General features: G+C 44.2%; 1 protein-coding gene across 5 annotated transcripts in view; it reads left to right on the top strand.

The window, feature by feature from the left end:
- The window catches only part of TNFRSF11A (TNF receptor superfamily member 11a), a 51,464-nt gene that overhangs the window by 21,793 nt on the left and 14,152 nt on the right, over positions 1 to 15,519 (top strand). For 4 of the 5 annotated variants that reach the window (XM_047696877.1, XM_047696876.1, XM_047696879.1 and 1 more), the window contains exons 3-8: positions 679 to 804; positions 4,643 to 4,786; positions 7,940 to 8,033; positions 9,763 to 9,857; positions 11,087 to 11,200; positions 14,489 to 14,541. In XM_047696877.1, the coding sequence (XP_047552833.1) occupies positions 679 to 804; positions 4,643 to 4,786; positions 7,940 to 8,033; positions 9,763 to 9,857; positions 11,087 to 11,200; positions 14,489 to 14,541 (626 nt within the window). The remainder of the gene's footprint in view (positions 1 to 678; positions 805 to 4,642; positions 4,787 to 7,939; positions 8,034 to 9,762; positions 9,858 to 11,086; positions 11,201 to 14,488; positions 14,542 to 15,519) is intronic. The other variant, XM_047696880.1, reaches the window with a different exon arrangement.

The following is a 15,519-nucleotide window of genomic DNA, read 5'->3' as shown; positions in this document are numbered from 1 at the left end:
GTGTGTGTGTGTGTTACTCTGGTCATTCTGTTAATTGAGGGCCCACGGTAGATGTAGGACAAAGGAAGTTAACACTCCAAATTGGCAGTAGAGGGGATCTTGAAGATGGGAGGACAGGGGTGCAATGAAATTCTTGCTTAGCCCCTAGGGAGGCCCTCAAAATGTTATAGGCATGTTTGAAAACCATCATCTTTTCCTTGGTCAGCAGAGGTGTGTGGTGGGAAGGGTGATCTTTTACTGAGATGAACTAAAATGTGGCTGTGACCATATAGACACAGCCAACCTAGCGGAGATTGTTTACTTTTTTTAAAGATTTTATTTATTTGACCAAGAGAGCACAAGCAGGGGGAGGGGCAGAGGGAGAAGGAGAAGCAGACTCCCCACTGAGCAGGGAGCCCGAGGTGGGGCTTGATCCCACGACCCCAGGAGTGTGACCTGAGCCGGAGGCAGACGCTTAACCAACTGAGCTACCCAGGCGCCCCTAGGGGAGGTTGTTTTAGCCAGCTGGGCAGCCTGAGGAGCCCATCACTGATACGTGTCCCCATTCCGTGTACCAGACTGTGTTAGGGGACTTCCTAGGATCACAGTCATTTAAATGGTCCGGTAAATTGCTGTATTTCTGTTGTTATTTTAGGGGGGTATTTTTCACTGGTGCATTTTTTTTTCTTTTAATTGAAGGAAAGTACATGTCTTCTAAATGCACTACTACCTCGGAAAGTATATGCTTGCCCTGTGGCCCAGATGAATACTTAGACACCTGGAATGAGGAAGATAAGTGTCTGCTGCATAAAGTTTGTGACACAGGTGAGTCAGTCATGTCAGCAGGGAGTGTGGATAAGTGCTATTTTTAGATACAGTAGTGCTCTCTCTTTTGGAGGGTATAGGAAGAAGTCTTTGACCGTGGACCCCCAGAGGTAAGTGCTTCAGATCCCAGAAGCATTGTATTAACATTCTTCATTTAGAACCTTCTTTCTGGAATATAATTGTGTCTCAGTGTAATCACGGAGCACACGTGTTACAGTTGACAAAATCTTGCCACAATGTTTCTGTGTATGTTGTATTATTTAATTTCCACAGAAACCCTGCCAAGTAGCCACAGTTATTCCATTTTAAAGAGGGAGAAAGAGAGATCAGAAGAGGTTCAGTTACTTTTCCAAGGTTAACAAATGAGAAGCTGAACTCAAAGCCAGATCTGACTCTCGGGACTTTTTCCTGAACCTTAAGTGTCTTCCTAACTCTACAGTTTGATCTTACAGGGCTGCTATAGTTTTTTGTTTGTTTTCTACTCAAAAATTTTTTAATTATAATTTAATTGTAAGAATCAGAATCAAAATATGTCCCTTAACTTAGGGGTTCATTTCCCTCTTTTTTTTTCTTTTTTGTTTTAATCTCTCTGTTAGAGAGACCATATTGTCAGTCCTGTGGGTTACAGGAATCCTGTAGGTCACAGTCTGATTTTTGCTGATTTTGCACTCCTTGGTGTCATTTAACGTATTTTTCTGTCTCCTATATTTCCTATGAGTGGTTGTTGGATCTAGAAGGCTGGTGAGAAGCTGGTTTGTAGTATTTATTTATTTATTTATTTATTTATCTATTTATCTATCTATTTATCTATTTATCTATTTATTTATTTATTTATTTTGCAAAACCGTGTCACAGTTGGCATAATCTAGTTACGTCAGGGTCATATAGAAACTGCTTATCTCTCTTCTTGTGACCTGAGCAGCTGTTGACCATCATGGCCTAGACCCATTTTCATGAGGAGCTGTAGGTAGATGACCTTCTATCATTCCTCCTTCACGAATGGCTGGATACTTTATGAAGGGAAGCTTTCCTGGGCAGCTATCCATCTCCCTGAAGTACAGTCTATACAGGAAAGGCAGAATGAATGCTTGTCGCTTTATTTACCACTTTTCAAGATAACTTGATCTCTACGCTTCTCCAAAGGATTTTTATGACTGTGATAAACTCAGCCATTCAGACATATTTGAGGTGTTTTAATCTATTATAGTTCCTCGTTGTATGGATGCTCGGATTGTCACACCACTTCCAGGGACCCCCCATCCCCCTGACCAGTCTTTGATGTGACCCCAGGTGACCTTAAGAGTTCTCCTTGCTTCCAGGTTCATCCTGGACATTCCCTGCCTCAAACCTCGAATCAGTCATTTCTTTAAGAATTCGTGATTGCTTACCACAGAACATCTTATTTAGCGACCTCAGTCTGGGTGCTAGGGAGGTTCACTGCTACCGGACTGATCCTTGTTTATAGGTTCTTTTCAGTGGAAAGAACTAGGAGTGAAGTAGATTTTTAAACATCATAACTTTCTAGTGGGTTAGAGACAGCTGGCAGATTTTGGCCGCAGAAAGTAACATGGAAACTCCACTGAGCAGAAGCATCTGATCAAATCTTTTTTCTTTCCCATTGCTTAGTAATGACCTTGACTCACTGCTGTCTCTTGGAAATAAAGATTCATTCTGTCTACTGCCAAAGTCGATTAAAGCCCCAAACCTGGTACATTAAGATATTTAAAAACATGTCAGAATTGTTCACCACCACACAGGCTTGTGTTCACTCACAACTAAGTGGGGCTGTGGGACTAGAATTTTCCAAAGAAGTGACCCTTGTCTGTGTCTGTTCTGGGCGTTAAGCACATGTTTAGGTAGAGTGGCCTTCGTGCTGCACCAGTGACCTGGGCCTCCCAGGATGGACCCAGGAGGGACACAGGAAGAGTTCTCCAGGTTTGCCATGCTCTGGTCTGAAAGGAATGGAAATAGGAAACGTCCCCTCCCTGCTGGTAGTAACTTGAGACAGCAAAGGAGACAGGGTTCTGGTTTGCCTGTTTATCTGTCCCTTGGAACTCTGTCCTAGTCTGTTCAAGCTTCTATAACAGAACAGCACAGACTGAGGAGCTTACACAACAAACATTTATTTCTCATGGATGCTGGACATGGGAGACAGGGTGCCAGCATGGTTGGGTTCTTGGTGAGAACCCGTGTTAGGATTTCAAGACACTATTTTCTTGCTGTGTCTCCACATGATGGAGAACAGAGAGGGAGGAAGCAAGCTCTCTACTGTCTCTTTTGTAAAGGTACAAATCCCACTCGTGTGCCCTCCAACCTCATGGCCTTACCACCTCCCAAAGGCTACGCCTCCTAGGACCATCACTTTGGGGGTTAGGATTTCAACATGAGTTCTGAGGGGACACAAACATCACTCCATAACAGACTCCTATAAGTACTGAGGAGTATAAGTCCATGGGTTATGGAACAATCCAGGAGCGATGGGGTCCTGTAGGGGTGGAAGGTCTGTTTCAAATAGTATTATTGTGTTTCATTGTGCGTGTGTATGTGTGTGTGTGCAGGTTGATTCTTGTTAGTCATAGAATAATGTCAGTGTTCTGAACTAGCAAATACTAAACCATTGCTCCTAAGGGAAATACAGGGTTAGGTTCCTATGAGCCTCTGGTCACATTTTGGTGAACTGATCCACATATAAACTTGTTTTATGTGTGTTTCTGTTTAAAAACACCTTAGCAAATACTTTGATTCATTAACATTGAACTTAGAACCAACAGTGCTGTAACTCATGCCTGAACAAAGTTTATCTAACATGTATTTGCTCATGAGACACATCACAGCCTTCTTGGTCCTGGAAACAACATACAGCACTTCAGCACTGTGACCGTGGGCCATCGTGAGCAGTGGAATCACTAACAAAAAGCACAGAAATGCCCAAAATGGAACACTAAGTAGACCACAAAAAGGAAGCTTACTTCCAGTCTAAGAGCTATAGTGAGAAGGCAGAGTGTGACCTTGTTTGACCACAGCTGAGAGCATGCATGTCCAGCCCATGGCTGGAAATTTCCACCGTTCTGCATGTGTCCAAAATTGACTGCCAGAGTACCATGAGCACTGATTTGCGGGTCACACTGAAATGTTAGTGAGTGGGTGAAATTGCAAATAGGAGGCAACAAATAATGAAGATAGACTCTGTGTCAGCATGACCTCTATTTCACCAAAACTGGAAAGGGCAGGAGATTTGGGACAAGAAGGAGAGCACTTTGCTATGTGTTGTGAGATGAGAGACAAGTAACACACGGATGACCCTAAGTAACGGGGCGGCGGTGGGTGGGGGGGGGGGGGATTCACTTCCCAGTGTGCCATCAGGGTCGGCCTCTGTAAACGCATTCCCTTTTCTAATTACCTGTGACCCCTGTTCCCACAACTCTCAGTACACCCATGGTCCTGCAGGATCCCAAGATGAATCCCCAGTCTCCAGAACTCTACACTCCTAGGTTCAGTCTAGCATTCCTGTTCAGAATATGTCTCACATTTGAATTTACTAAAAACCAAGAAACTGTGCAGTCTATTTTGCATTAGCCAAAAGAGCCAAGGATCCTCCACTCCCCAGTTCTTAATCCTCCTCCTAGCCTTAAAACTATTAAAAACCCACAAGACTCTTAGTTATTAGGAGTGGAGTAGAGAACCAGCCCCGCTGGGATGTTTTAGTGCCAGCACAGGAAGGGGCTTCTCGAAACCTACTGTCCTGCGCAGCCAGGCTGCTGGGGAGTTGCTCGCGGGCCGGGGGTTGCTGGAGGCGGAAGGCGAGCAGCCTGAGCAGCCGTGTCTCTGTCTCCCGCAGGCAAGGCCCTGGTGGCGGTGGAGCCCGGCAACCGGACGGCCCCGCGGCGCTGCGCCTGCACCGCCGGCTACCACTGGAGCGCCGACTGCGACTGCTGCCGCCGCAACGCGGAGTGCGCCCCGGGCTTCGGCGCTCAGCTCCCGGGTACGGGTTCGGGTCGCGTGGCCCGTGGCCCTCGCCGAGTCGTGTGCTTCGGCCAGGGTCAGAGCGGGCTTTGAGGGGCGTCCCTGCATCACTCGCGCTCCGGGGAACCCGGTGGCGCTGGGGCAGCTCGAGGGGCACCCGGAGAAGGGCCACGTGACCCTCTTCCAGGGGAATGGGAGCGCGCGGTCCACGTGCTCCCCGGAACGCTCCTCCATCTGGGAAACCTGGGGATCCCCCCTTAGGCGGGCAGGGGTAATGCAGGGGGCCTCAGACTTTTTTTTTTTTTTTAACTGGCACACACATGCCCCCCGCCCCCTTGGAAGAATTCTGAAGAGCCATGCGCCCCTGGCAGATTTTTAAGTCGGCAGCTAACGTTTTTTATTGCCAACTTAAAGAGTTGCTAAGGAATTCGTTTCCAAGGAATTTTAACAGCAGTAACACTTTTAAAAATGGAATTCGGCGGAATCCAAACACCGTAGCAATTTGATAACACCATCATCCTTGTTAAAATGCACTCATCGTCCTTCACCGTTGCAAGATGTGTGCAGTTCTCGTCCCTCCTTGGATTTGTATCCATTTCACCTTCCCAGGAGAATTTTACCCTAAAGGGTTTTATGCTTGGAGGGCTTTTACTAATCACCTTTTCATGCACTTTCACATCAAAATTATGCACCCATTTGGGATCGTAATTTTAAAAAATTTCCTGTGATTCAAGGTTCTAAGAGTTAAAACACTTCCAGACTAAGTTGTTTTACAGTTATTACAGGATTGTCAAAAAGTGCTATATTTTGCTATATTATAGTTGTAAACGCTTTACGAACTTAATATTGAGTGCTTTTTCCTGATTCATATATTCATGGTTGAATATTATTTATTGCTGAAATGTAACAGATTTCAACATTAATTCTGTTTCCACTAAATGCTGAGAAACTCGCTCACATAAATAACTGAATGGCTAAGGAAGCCTTCCGGTAGAGGAGTGTGTGTCAGCTCTTTCAACACTTTCTGAATTACATGTCCAGGACACAGTGGTGTGACATCAGAAGCTGTTTTTATTTTTTAATTTTTAATATTTTTGTTTTTGAAGATTTTATTTATTTGACAGTGAGAGACATAGCGAGAGAGGGAACACAAGCAGGGGAAGTGAGAGAGGGAGAAGCAAGCCTCCCGCTGAGCAGGGAGCCCAATGTGGGGCTCAACCCCAGGACCCCAGGATCATGACCTGAGCCCAAGGCAGACGCTTAATGACTGAGGCACCCAGATGCCCTAAAAGCTGTTTTTAATCATCTCTCAGTTAAGAACTCAGTTGTGTTCTCAGTTTTGTTAAGAGTAAAGAAATAGTATCTTTTTGCCAGAAAAGTAGTTCTTATAGAGTTCTTTACCTTCCTGATTTCTGGAAAGTACCCCAAGCAGTTTTTTCAAGGTGTAACAAATGGTTATCCATACCTGTTAATCTTTCACTTAGAGGCATCTTGTTTTAACCCAGAAGACTTGGATGGGGGTAGGAGAATTAAGATACTATTCATTTGAATTCGTACAGAGGAAAATGTCCATCAGAGTCTCACTGGTACCGTCAGTCCTTATTACCAAATGTATCAACCAAGCCAGATGAGCTTTCTCTTGGAAAAAGTCTGACTTAATTTTTTTTTTTTTTTAAAGAGAGAGAGAGAGGACTAGGGGGGAGGAGCTGAGAGAGAGAATCTTCAAGTAGACTCCCAGCTGAGGGCAGAGCCTGACTTGGGGCTCCATCTCATGACCCTGAGATCACGATCTGAGCCAAAATCATGAGTCCAATGCTTAACCAACTGAGCCACCCAGGCGCCTCCTGATTTTTTAATTGTTAAAATAAATCTCCTGATGACAGCCAACTTCCTTATGAATTTGATTCTAAGACAAGGCCAAGAGCCTTTCCGTATCGTAGTGCTCTGAATCATGGGAGCTTTGCTCTTAGCAGTATTTTGATTTGTTATGGGTTTTGTTTTGTTTTTGTTTTTGTTTTTTTTAACATAGCGGGATTTGGAGTGGGTGAGCAGCGCCTTCTTTGTAAAATGGGAACAGGGTGATTGTGTCAGGGGGAAAGGGAAAGGAGAACCTGCAGGATGCCCCTGGCAGGTCAGTGCTTCGAAGAGTTAATGGGAAATAAGTGCATTGAATTTAATTTAATGCCCTTAAACCTACATGTAACTCGTGGCTCCTTAGGAAGTTGCTTTGTTTTTAGGGGTTACCCTTCTAGAGTGTGTTAATATTGTAAAAAGCCATTTGAATTCATGTGAGCAGCTAGATGTTAACTGGGCTTTTGTGAAGATCATTACAAGGTGACTCAGATTACTGGATTGAGGGGGGCACCCTGCTTACTGAGGCAATTGCAGAAATTAAGAATGCACTTCCCATTTTTGACTTTGGACCAAGAAAATGTAATTCCTTATTTTAGTGTTTTAGTTATGACAATAAATCACAGAAGCGCTACTAATGTCAAGAGTAAATTGTGGTTTGGGCACCAGTCAATTGCCTGATTATGGTACCACGTGGAAGCCAATGTTCTTCTTTATTGGAATTACCAAAGGGCCATCACGTGTCAGTTGCAGTGAGGCTAATAGATGTAGGAAGTTGGAGACATGTCCTATTTTGATAATGTAGTTGATGAGGAAGGTGAGAGAGCTGGAGAAAGCTTCCTAACCAGGATCAATTCCTGCTCTCACTGCTGTGGCTTGTGGCAGGGGTCCAAAATCCATTCTACCCCTTGTGTTGATGTAAATAGAGTGTTAGTGGAACACAGGCACGTCTCTTCGTTTGCGTATTATCTCTCATGCTGCAAGTAATTACAGCAGAGATCAGAGGGCCCGCAAAACCTGAAATATTTATCATATGGCCCTTTCTAGAAAACATTTTGCTGCCAACTCTTGATTTAAGAGAGAGATTTATAGGGGTTTATCGGGGGGGGGTGTTTTTGTTAATGTTTTTGTTTGAGAAAAGTGTGTTACAGTCACTCTTGTGTTTGGACTGGTAAGATTTATCTGGTCAGAAGGAGTCAGGACAGGAAGTTTGCCTTAATGGTGGGAAAAGGTCTCTGGTCCTCTGGAACATCGTCCTGGCCGATCTCTAAGTGTCCTTGTTTGTTTCGCTTGTTCTTTTGTCCGTTCGTTTTTTTGACAGTGCAGCTCAACAAGGACACGATTTGCAAGCCCTGCCTGGTAGGCTACTTCTCCGACACCTTTTCGTCCACCGAGAAATGCAAACCTTGGACCAAGTAAGTGGCAACAGGGGAGCCAGGAGAGTGTGCTGATTTCTAATCTCGACCTACACTGTCTCATCTAGGTTGAAGCCAGACTGACTGCGTTTGGTGAGGCTTCTGCTCAAACCCATTTTCAGAATGGGAAAAGTCTGTCAGTTCAGCAGGAGGAAAATCAACCAGGCCAACTCATCTCCAGCTTCACGGGCGACAGGAGCTCTGTGTGACTTTTCAGATTCAGACGGACCAAATCTTTGACTTCCAGTTGCAGCTTCTTTTGTCCTTTTCCTACCCTTAGTTACTTGAAAATGATTTACGATGTTCATTATCCTTCACTCGACACTCCCACCGCGCCACCAGTTTATTGATCCAGAAACGTGTGTGTGTGTGTGTGTGTGTGTGTGTAGTGTGTGTGCATATAGAAGCCTCCTGTTTATAGAAATGTTTGCATATTCTCAACACCTTGGGTTTTTTTTAACATAATATATGCTAAAGGAAGCTCATTCCATATTTGTTCACTTAGATCTTTGTGGCTTCTTGTAGCTTAGAAAACATTTGCTGCCAACTCTTGGTTTGTACCATAATTTATTTTGGTGGGGATGTACCATAGAGACATACCGTAGTTTTACTTAGTAAATTCCCTATAGGTAGTCGTTCCGGTAGTTTCTAGTCTGTTGTGGTAAGAACTAATTCTGCAATGAATCATCTCATCTATATACTGGGTTTCACACTTAATGTGAGTGTATGTGTATATACATATATATATATATATATACATAATATGCATATATAATAGAATTATATGCATTATACAGTGGAATTATATGTGGAATTATATATATATGTATATATAGTGGAATTTTTGGGTCCTTCCATTGCATGCTTATTAAATACTAATATAGTCCCAATATATTTTTTAAAGATGTATTTATGTATTTATTTTAAAGGGGGGGAGGGGCTAAGGGGGAGGGAGAGAGAAAAATCTTCGAGCAGACTCCCTGCTGAGTGCAGAGCCTGACACGGGGCTCGATTTCACTTCCCTGAGATCATGACCTGAGCCGAAATCAAGAGTCAGACATTTAACCAACGGAGCCACCCAGGTGTTCCCCACCGGGAATATATTGGTTCTCATTAGATACTTATTTTCTGATTCATTTATCCAAGTTTTTTTTTTTAAGATTTTATTTATTTATTTGTCAGAGAGAGAGAGAGAGAGATCACAAGTTGGCAGAGAGGCAGGCAGAGACAGAGGGAGAAGCAGGTTCCCTGCCGAGCAAGGAGCCCGATATGGGACTCGATCCCAGGACGCTGGGATCATGACCTGAGCCGAAGGCAGCCGCTTAACCAACTGAGCCACCCAGGCGTCCCCATTTATCCAAGTTTTATGTTGAAAAGATTTTTTGTGTTTTCAGCTTCTAAAGAGCTTTCATCCAAAGTTTATCACTCAGACAAAGGCAGCTGAAGCACTTGGCATCTTCTTCACTGAAGACACAAGTGTACTCTCTTTCGCATCATAGTGTCAGAGTGGTTCTTGGAGAACCCTGGTAGTGGTTACTTTTGCTTATTCATTGGTCCACGTGTAGACAGACACTGGGGATTCAAACATCCAGGAAGACCTCTCAGTTCTTCTCCGGGGGAAGCTAGCAATCTAGCGGAGTAGAGCCCTTTGTGCCATGTTTTGTTTTGTTTTGTTTTGTTTTAAGCAAGATTAGAAAAGCAAAGCAGTTGACTACCTTTACCTCCACAGCTGTAGCATTCTTGGAGAGACAGAAGCACGTCACGGGACTGATAAGTCAGATGTGGTTTGTAGTTCTTCTCTGCCATCTGCAAAGCCACCAAGAGGTATGTTTAAACAGAGTGGGTTGGCTGTAGCTGTGCCCAGTCTAGTCAGCAATTCTAGATTTCTCCTGAACTACATGCTGTGTCTGAAGGGGTTCACTGGTCCCTCGTCATCCCATTTTATCCGTGGTCACTTTTTTTTTTAAAGATTTTATTTATTTATTTGACAGGCAGACAGTAGGCGGAGAGGCAGGCAGAGAGAGAGGAGGAAGCAGGCTCCCCGCTGAGCAGAGAGCCCGATGTGGGGCTCGATCCCAGGACCCTGGGATCATGACCTGAGCTGAAGGCAGAGGCTTTAACCCACTGAGCCACCCAGGTGCCCCCCGTGGTCACTTTTATCAGTATTTTAACTCCAGATATGTTGTGTATTTGGAAATTTCTACTCTGAAGTGGGTAACTTCAGAGAATTCTGAATATACTGAATATACTTATATTCTGAATAATAAAGTATTCATATATATTTTTTTTAAAAAAGAAAGAACAGAAATGGAACTACAAACATAAATTAAAATGCCCCAGTGTGGCAGGATTGTGGAGGGCCCAGTAGGGGTGTCTGTGGGAGATTTGGGTCACCAACCAGAGTTAGAATATAGCTAGCGGTTTACATGGCACATTTTGTAGATCAAGTTAACCTGAAGTACAATTTCAAAGCCTAATAGAGTTGACAGTTCATGGTGGAGTTCATGGACAGTTCTTGGTTGCCCAGGGGCGTGAGACAGTGCAGAGGTGGGTCCAGACATGGCAGTGCTAGAAACGGACACATGGCAGGAAGGACCCAGGCCACAGATTAATAGGGTTACCGAACTAAGAACATCAAGCGTTTAGATTTTGACATTTGGGAAATAGGAGGGTATCTAAGCATTCTGGATATGGGGTTACACAGAGTAGCCTATAAGAAAGACCATTTAAAAAGATAACATTAAAAATAAGAGAGGGAATAGAAAGTTATTTTTTTCTTTTTTTTAAAAATATTTTATTTATTTGATAGATATCACAAGTAGGCAGAAAGGTGGGGGGGTGCGGGGAAGCAGGCTCCCCGCTGAGCATAGAGCCCCATGTGGGGCTCGATCCTAGAATCCTGGGATCATAACCTGAGCCAAAGGCAGAGGCTTTAACCCACTGAGCCACCCAGGCGCCCCCAAAGGTTTTTTTTTTTTTTTTCAAACAAAAGTGAAGATAATCAGAGAATTAATTACTCTTTAACCCCTTTTTCTCATTGTCTTTCAATACAGAGCCCCTGATTTACTTGCCCAGTTTAATTATTCTGCTTCTCTTCATCTCCGTGGCTTTGGTTGCCGCTGTCATCTTTGGTGTTTACTATAAGAAAAAAGGGAAAGCACTAACAGGTACTGTGTCCACGCTGGTTTTTTGAAAATTAAGCTTAAAGAAAGGAGATACATTTCTAGATATGTGTGCTCATCACTACCTGGTGACCCCCCCTTGAGTAAGGATCTCCACACGGTTGCTGTTAAACTAAGAAGAAATACCCTTTATACCTAATTCATTGTTCTCCAGTCAAAAAAATAAACAAAAACCTATGGTGCCTGTTGATGTGTAAGCACACAGAATATGCTGGGTTCGGAACACGGATGCCTCGTAAGCTGTGTGTTCCTGTCAGGGAGGTCAGGCACCATCAGTGTGAGCGGGTCACCTCTATCCAGGAATACCAGTGGGTTTAATGTCACGACGTATTTGACATTTACATGAAGCTAACAGTGTCATTTTTTTCAAGATTTCATTTATTTATTTATTCATTTGAGAGAGAGAGAGAGAGAGAGCAGGAGGAGGAGGAGGGCACAGAGCAGGAAAGGCAGGCTTCCTGCTGAGCAGGGAGCCCCATGTGGGGCTCAATCCCAGGACCCTGAGATCATGAGCTGAGCCGAAGGCAGAGGCTTTAACCCACTGAGCCACCCCAAGAGAGTCATTTTAAAGAAAGGGTTCCTTGAGAGATTTTTGTCATGCTTTCGTGGTCAGCTCTTCTCCTCTCAGAGCACTGCTGTCTCGTTATCCTTTCTCCCCTTCTGGCTGTGCAGGGTATCACGTCCACCTCCACCTCGCTGCGATGTGATCAGGTCTCCTGTGTCCCGCGCGTGGACTTCTGAAAGCCTGCCTATCGTGCTCCTTTCCCACAGCGGCACGCTCTGTATTACACCTGGGCCAGCAGAGGTTTTTAAAGAGGGAAGATGGTGTTTGAAGATGGCCATGTTAAGTAGAGAACAGTGTTAAATGGCTTTTTTTTAAGAGTCGACTCATTATTGAGTATTTTTATTTATTTTTAAAGATTTTATTTATTTATTTGACAGACAGAGATCACAAGTCGGCAGAGAGGCAGGCAGAGAGAGGAGGAAGCAGGCTCCCCGCTGAGCAGAGAGCCCAATGCGGGGCTCGATCCCAGGACCCTGGGATCACGACCCAGGCCGAAGGCAGAGGCTTTAATCCACTGAGCCACCCAGGCGCCCCTATTGAGTATTTTTATTTAATGCCGCTCCACTTCCCTAGCCACCTGCTAACTAGGGATTAGAAACTGCATGGTCCAACGGTGAGGCTCGCTGGTGGTGTCCTGTTTATGTGGGATTCACAGAGTTCTGATTTTTTTTTTTTTTTTGTCTCTATAATAATCTCTTCCTGCCATATCTTATCAGTGAGAAGGACAATGGGCCTACCAGTTACTGAATCAAGACATAGAGCTGTTAACCCTCTCTTTATCCATTCATGGGGGGCCCCAGTTTATTGGCCCCCCTGGGTAGGACCAGTCCTGGGGGCTCCTTACCGAGTGGCACAGTGAGTGCCCTTGTCGAAGAAGCGGTCAGGGCAGCATGAAGCCCCCAGACTGAGGCCGAGGACTGCAAGCGAAGTTCCAGAGCCCCAGACCAGCAGATGACGGGGTCGTCTGATTGTGCAGCCAGGAAGGGCCTCCCAGAGGAGACCAGGTGCTGAGATATGAAAGCCGGTTGGAACGGGCTAAGGTTTGTGCAGCTGGACAGAAAGCCAGAGCCAGTGTGAGACAGCACAGGAGAGGAAGGCGCAGCCAGATGGCGCAGCCCCCCAGGCTTGGTTAGGGAATTTGCTCCTGGTGCTTCGCAAACAGAAGGAAAACTAGCCCTCTGGTTGTAGGATAGAAAAGAAATTCAGGGGTACAGTAAGACTGGATGGAGACCCACGAGTTGGGAGGGTGTTTGCTGTCATCCAGGAGAGAGATGAGCTTAGTAATTATGAATATCTCCTCGTGCACAAATGTCATTTTTTTAGTATCATTTGAGATTATCTGGTACGGATCCCTACAAGGGAAGAGCGACAAGTTTCCTTTAATTTGGGGTAACTTTATGTAATTTCGAAACTAGAGAAAGGAAGCAAGAATAGTAACAAAGATGATAACAATAGCTGACATATATTGAACATTTATTCTGTACCAGCTCCACTTAATGTACTCACGAAATCACAGCAGCCCCACGAGGCAGGCACCACTCTCTCCCCTTTTATGATGAAGAAAAGGAGACTCAGAGAAGTGATGTGAACTGGGCAAGGTCAGGGGGTATGGATCATCAGCTGGGACCGTGACCTGATTATCTTCTGGAGCGTGGACAGCTCCTGCTTCCATGTTTATAGTGAATTCAGCATCAAATAGTCAGTGGAAGGGGGGGAAACTTTTTTATGTTTGTAGAACACAAATTCATAGATATTTTTTCAGTTTGTAGATTTGACTTTTTAAAAGTTTCATCAGTTCTGCTTTTTTTTAAAATAAATATTTTATTTATTTATTTGAGAGACAGAGATCACAAGTAGGCAGAGAGAGAGGAGGAAGCAAGCTCCCTGCAGAGCAGAGAGCCCAATGAAGGGCTTGATCCCAGGACCCTGGGATCATGACCTGAGCCGAAGTAGTTCTGCTTTTTTTTTTTTTTTAAAGATTCTATTTATTTATTTATTTGAGAGAGCGAGCATGAGCAGGGAGGAGGCAGAGGGAGAAGCAGGCTCCCTACTGAGCAGGGAGCCCCACCTGGGGCTCAATCCCGGGACTGGGAGATCAGGACCCGAGCCTAAGGCAGCCGCTTAAACCGACTAAGCCACCCAAACGCCCTCATCGCTTCTGTTTTTAAAACTTAATGGAGACGTGCATTGTGGATGCTACAGAACGTACTGTTTCTCCTGGGAAGCAACAGGGTATAGTGGAAAAGGATTTGGGGCCCCCGGCACTCAGTGGGGTCTGACAGCCTTCCGGCCTGGAACTGCACTCTTCCTTTGTCGTACATGCGTACATCCGTGGGTTTCCTGGAAGGGCAGTGCCCTAGGCCTGTGTCTTCATCATTGCCCCTCAGTGCCTAGCTCCGTCCTGCCCTCCTAGTCACGGGAAAGTGGTGAAGGGAATGGGGATGCCTCCAGCTCTGAGTGTGCCCAGAGGAATTCAGTGCAACAGTAGCGGAGGATACTTTGCTTTCCATAGATCAGAAAGTTCTGTTTGGGGGAGGAGTCGTCTTTGAATTGGTTGATTTTTCTTTTAAATGTTTTCACTCGCAGGGACTCTCCCCGAAAGACTTTCAGAGGACTGTGTTTAAAGAAATATTGAACTGGCATAGTGATCGATAATACTGAATTAGACGAAGTAATATGAAGTTCTTATCCTTACTTTGTTTTTCTAGCTAATTTGTGGCACTGGGTCAATGAGGCTTGCGGCCGCCTAAGTGGAAATAAGGTAAATTTAAATCTTAAGAGCCTCCTTAACACCCTTTTAATGGTTTAGGCTGATGTGGCTGTTAGTCAAACCTCGAGCCCCGCTGTAAACAGGGTCCTTCCTTTAGGGATGGAACCTCGAATCCCAGGACTGATCCCCCCGCCAAAGCCCAAGTGGGCGCCCGTGGTAAATGCTCTTTTCTTTCTATTTCCTTCCCCCATCATAGCTGTGAGCATACATTATTTATGTTGTTCTAGCGCCAATCTTGATTGCCTAGGACAGGTGCCAAGGAGGAAGGAGCTGCCATTTCCCTCTACTCTTTAGTTATTTTGGTAACTTTTCATTTTGATATAATCAAAATTATAGAAAAGCAGTGAGAATAGTACAAAAAAACAAAAAAAAAAAAACCCAAAAACCCAACCTCCCACACACTCTAAACTCAGACCCACCAACTGCTTACACTATCACAGTGCATTATCATTTGCTATCTGTAAGTGTGTATGTGTGTGTTTTTATTCAGGGACTATTTTAAAGTGAATGACAGACATCACGCTCCTGTACCTTTAAATACTTCAGTGTGGATTTCTTGAGAAAAAGCACATTCTCTTACATAACCATAGTACATTTATCAAAAGCAAGATATTTAATCATGATACAAACTATTATCTGATCCACATGTGATATTAAAAATGTCTTTGATTATCCCATCATGTTCCACGGATCTATTGTCTGTGGTATAAAGATATATAAATATAAATTTATATTTAAATTCTATATATTTAAATATATCTATTGTCTGCGGTATAAAGATATATACCGCAGACAATAGATATATTTAAATATATAGAATTTAAATATAAATTTTAAACCATGAGGTCATCCTGATTCTTCCAGGTTCAGTTCCAACACCACAGGATTCATTCCATCTCTCCCTTACCTGGATTTGAATCTTCCTTCTCTAACAGGACGAAGCCTGGTTCCTGTTATTCTCAATATATT

The sequence above is a fragment of the Lutra lutra genome, chromosome 12, assembly GCF_902655055.1.
Source record: "Lutra lutra chromosome 12, mLutLut1.2, whole genome shotgun sequence".
NCBI lineage: Eukaryota > Metazoa > Chordata > Mammalia > Carnivora > Mustelidae > Lutra > Lutra lutra.
This window is presented reverse-complemented; position numbering and strand designations above follow the sequence as displayed.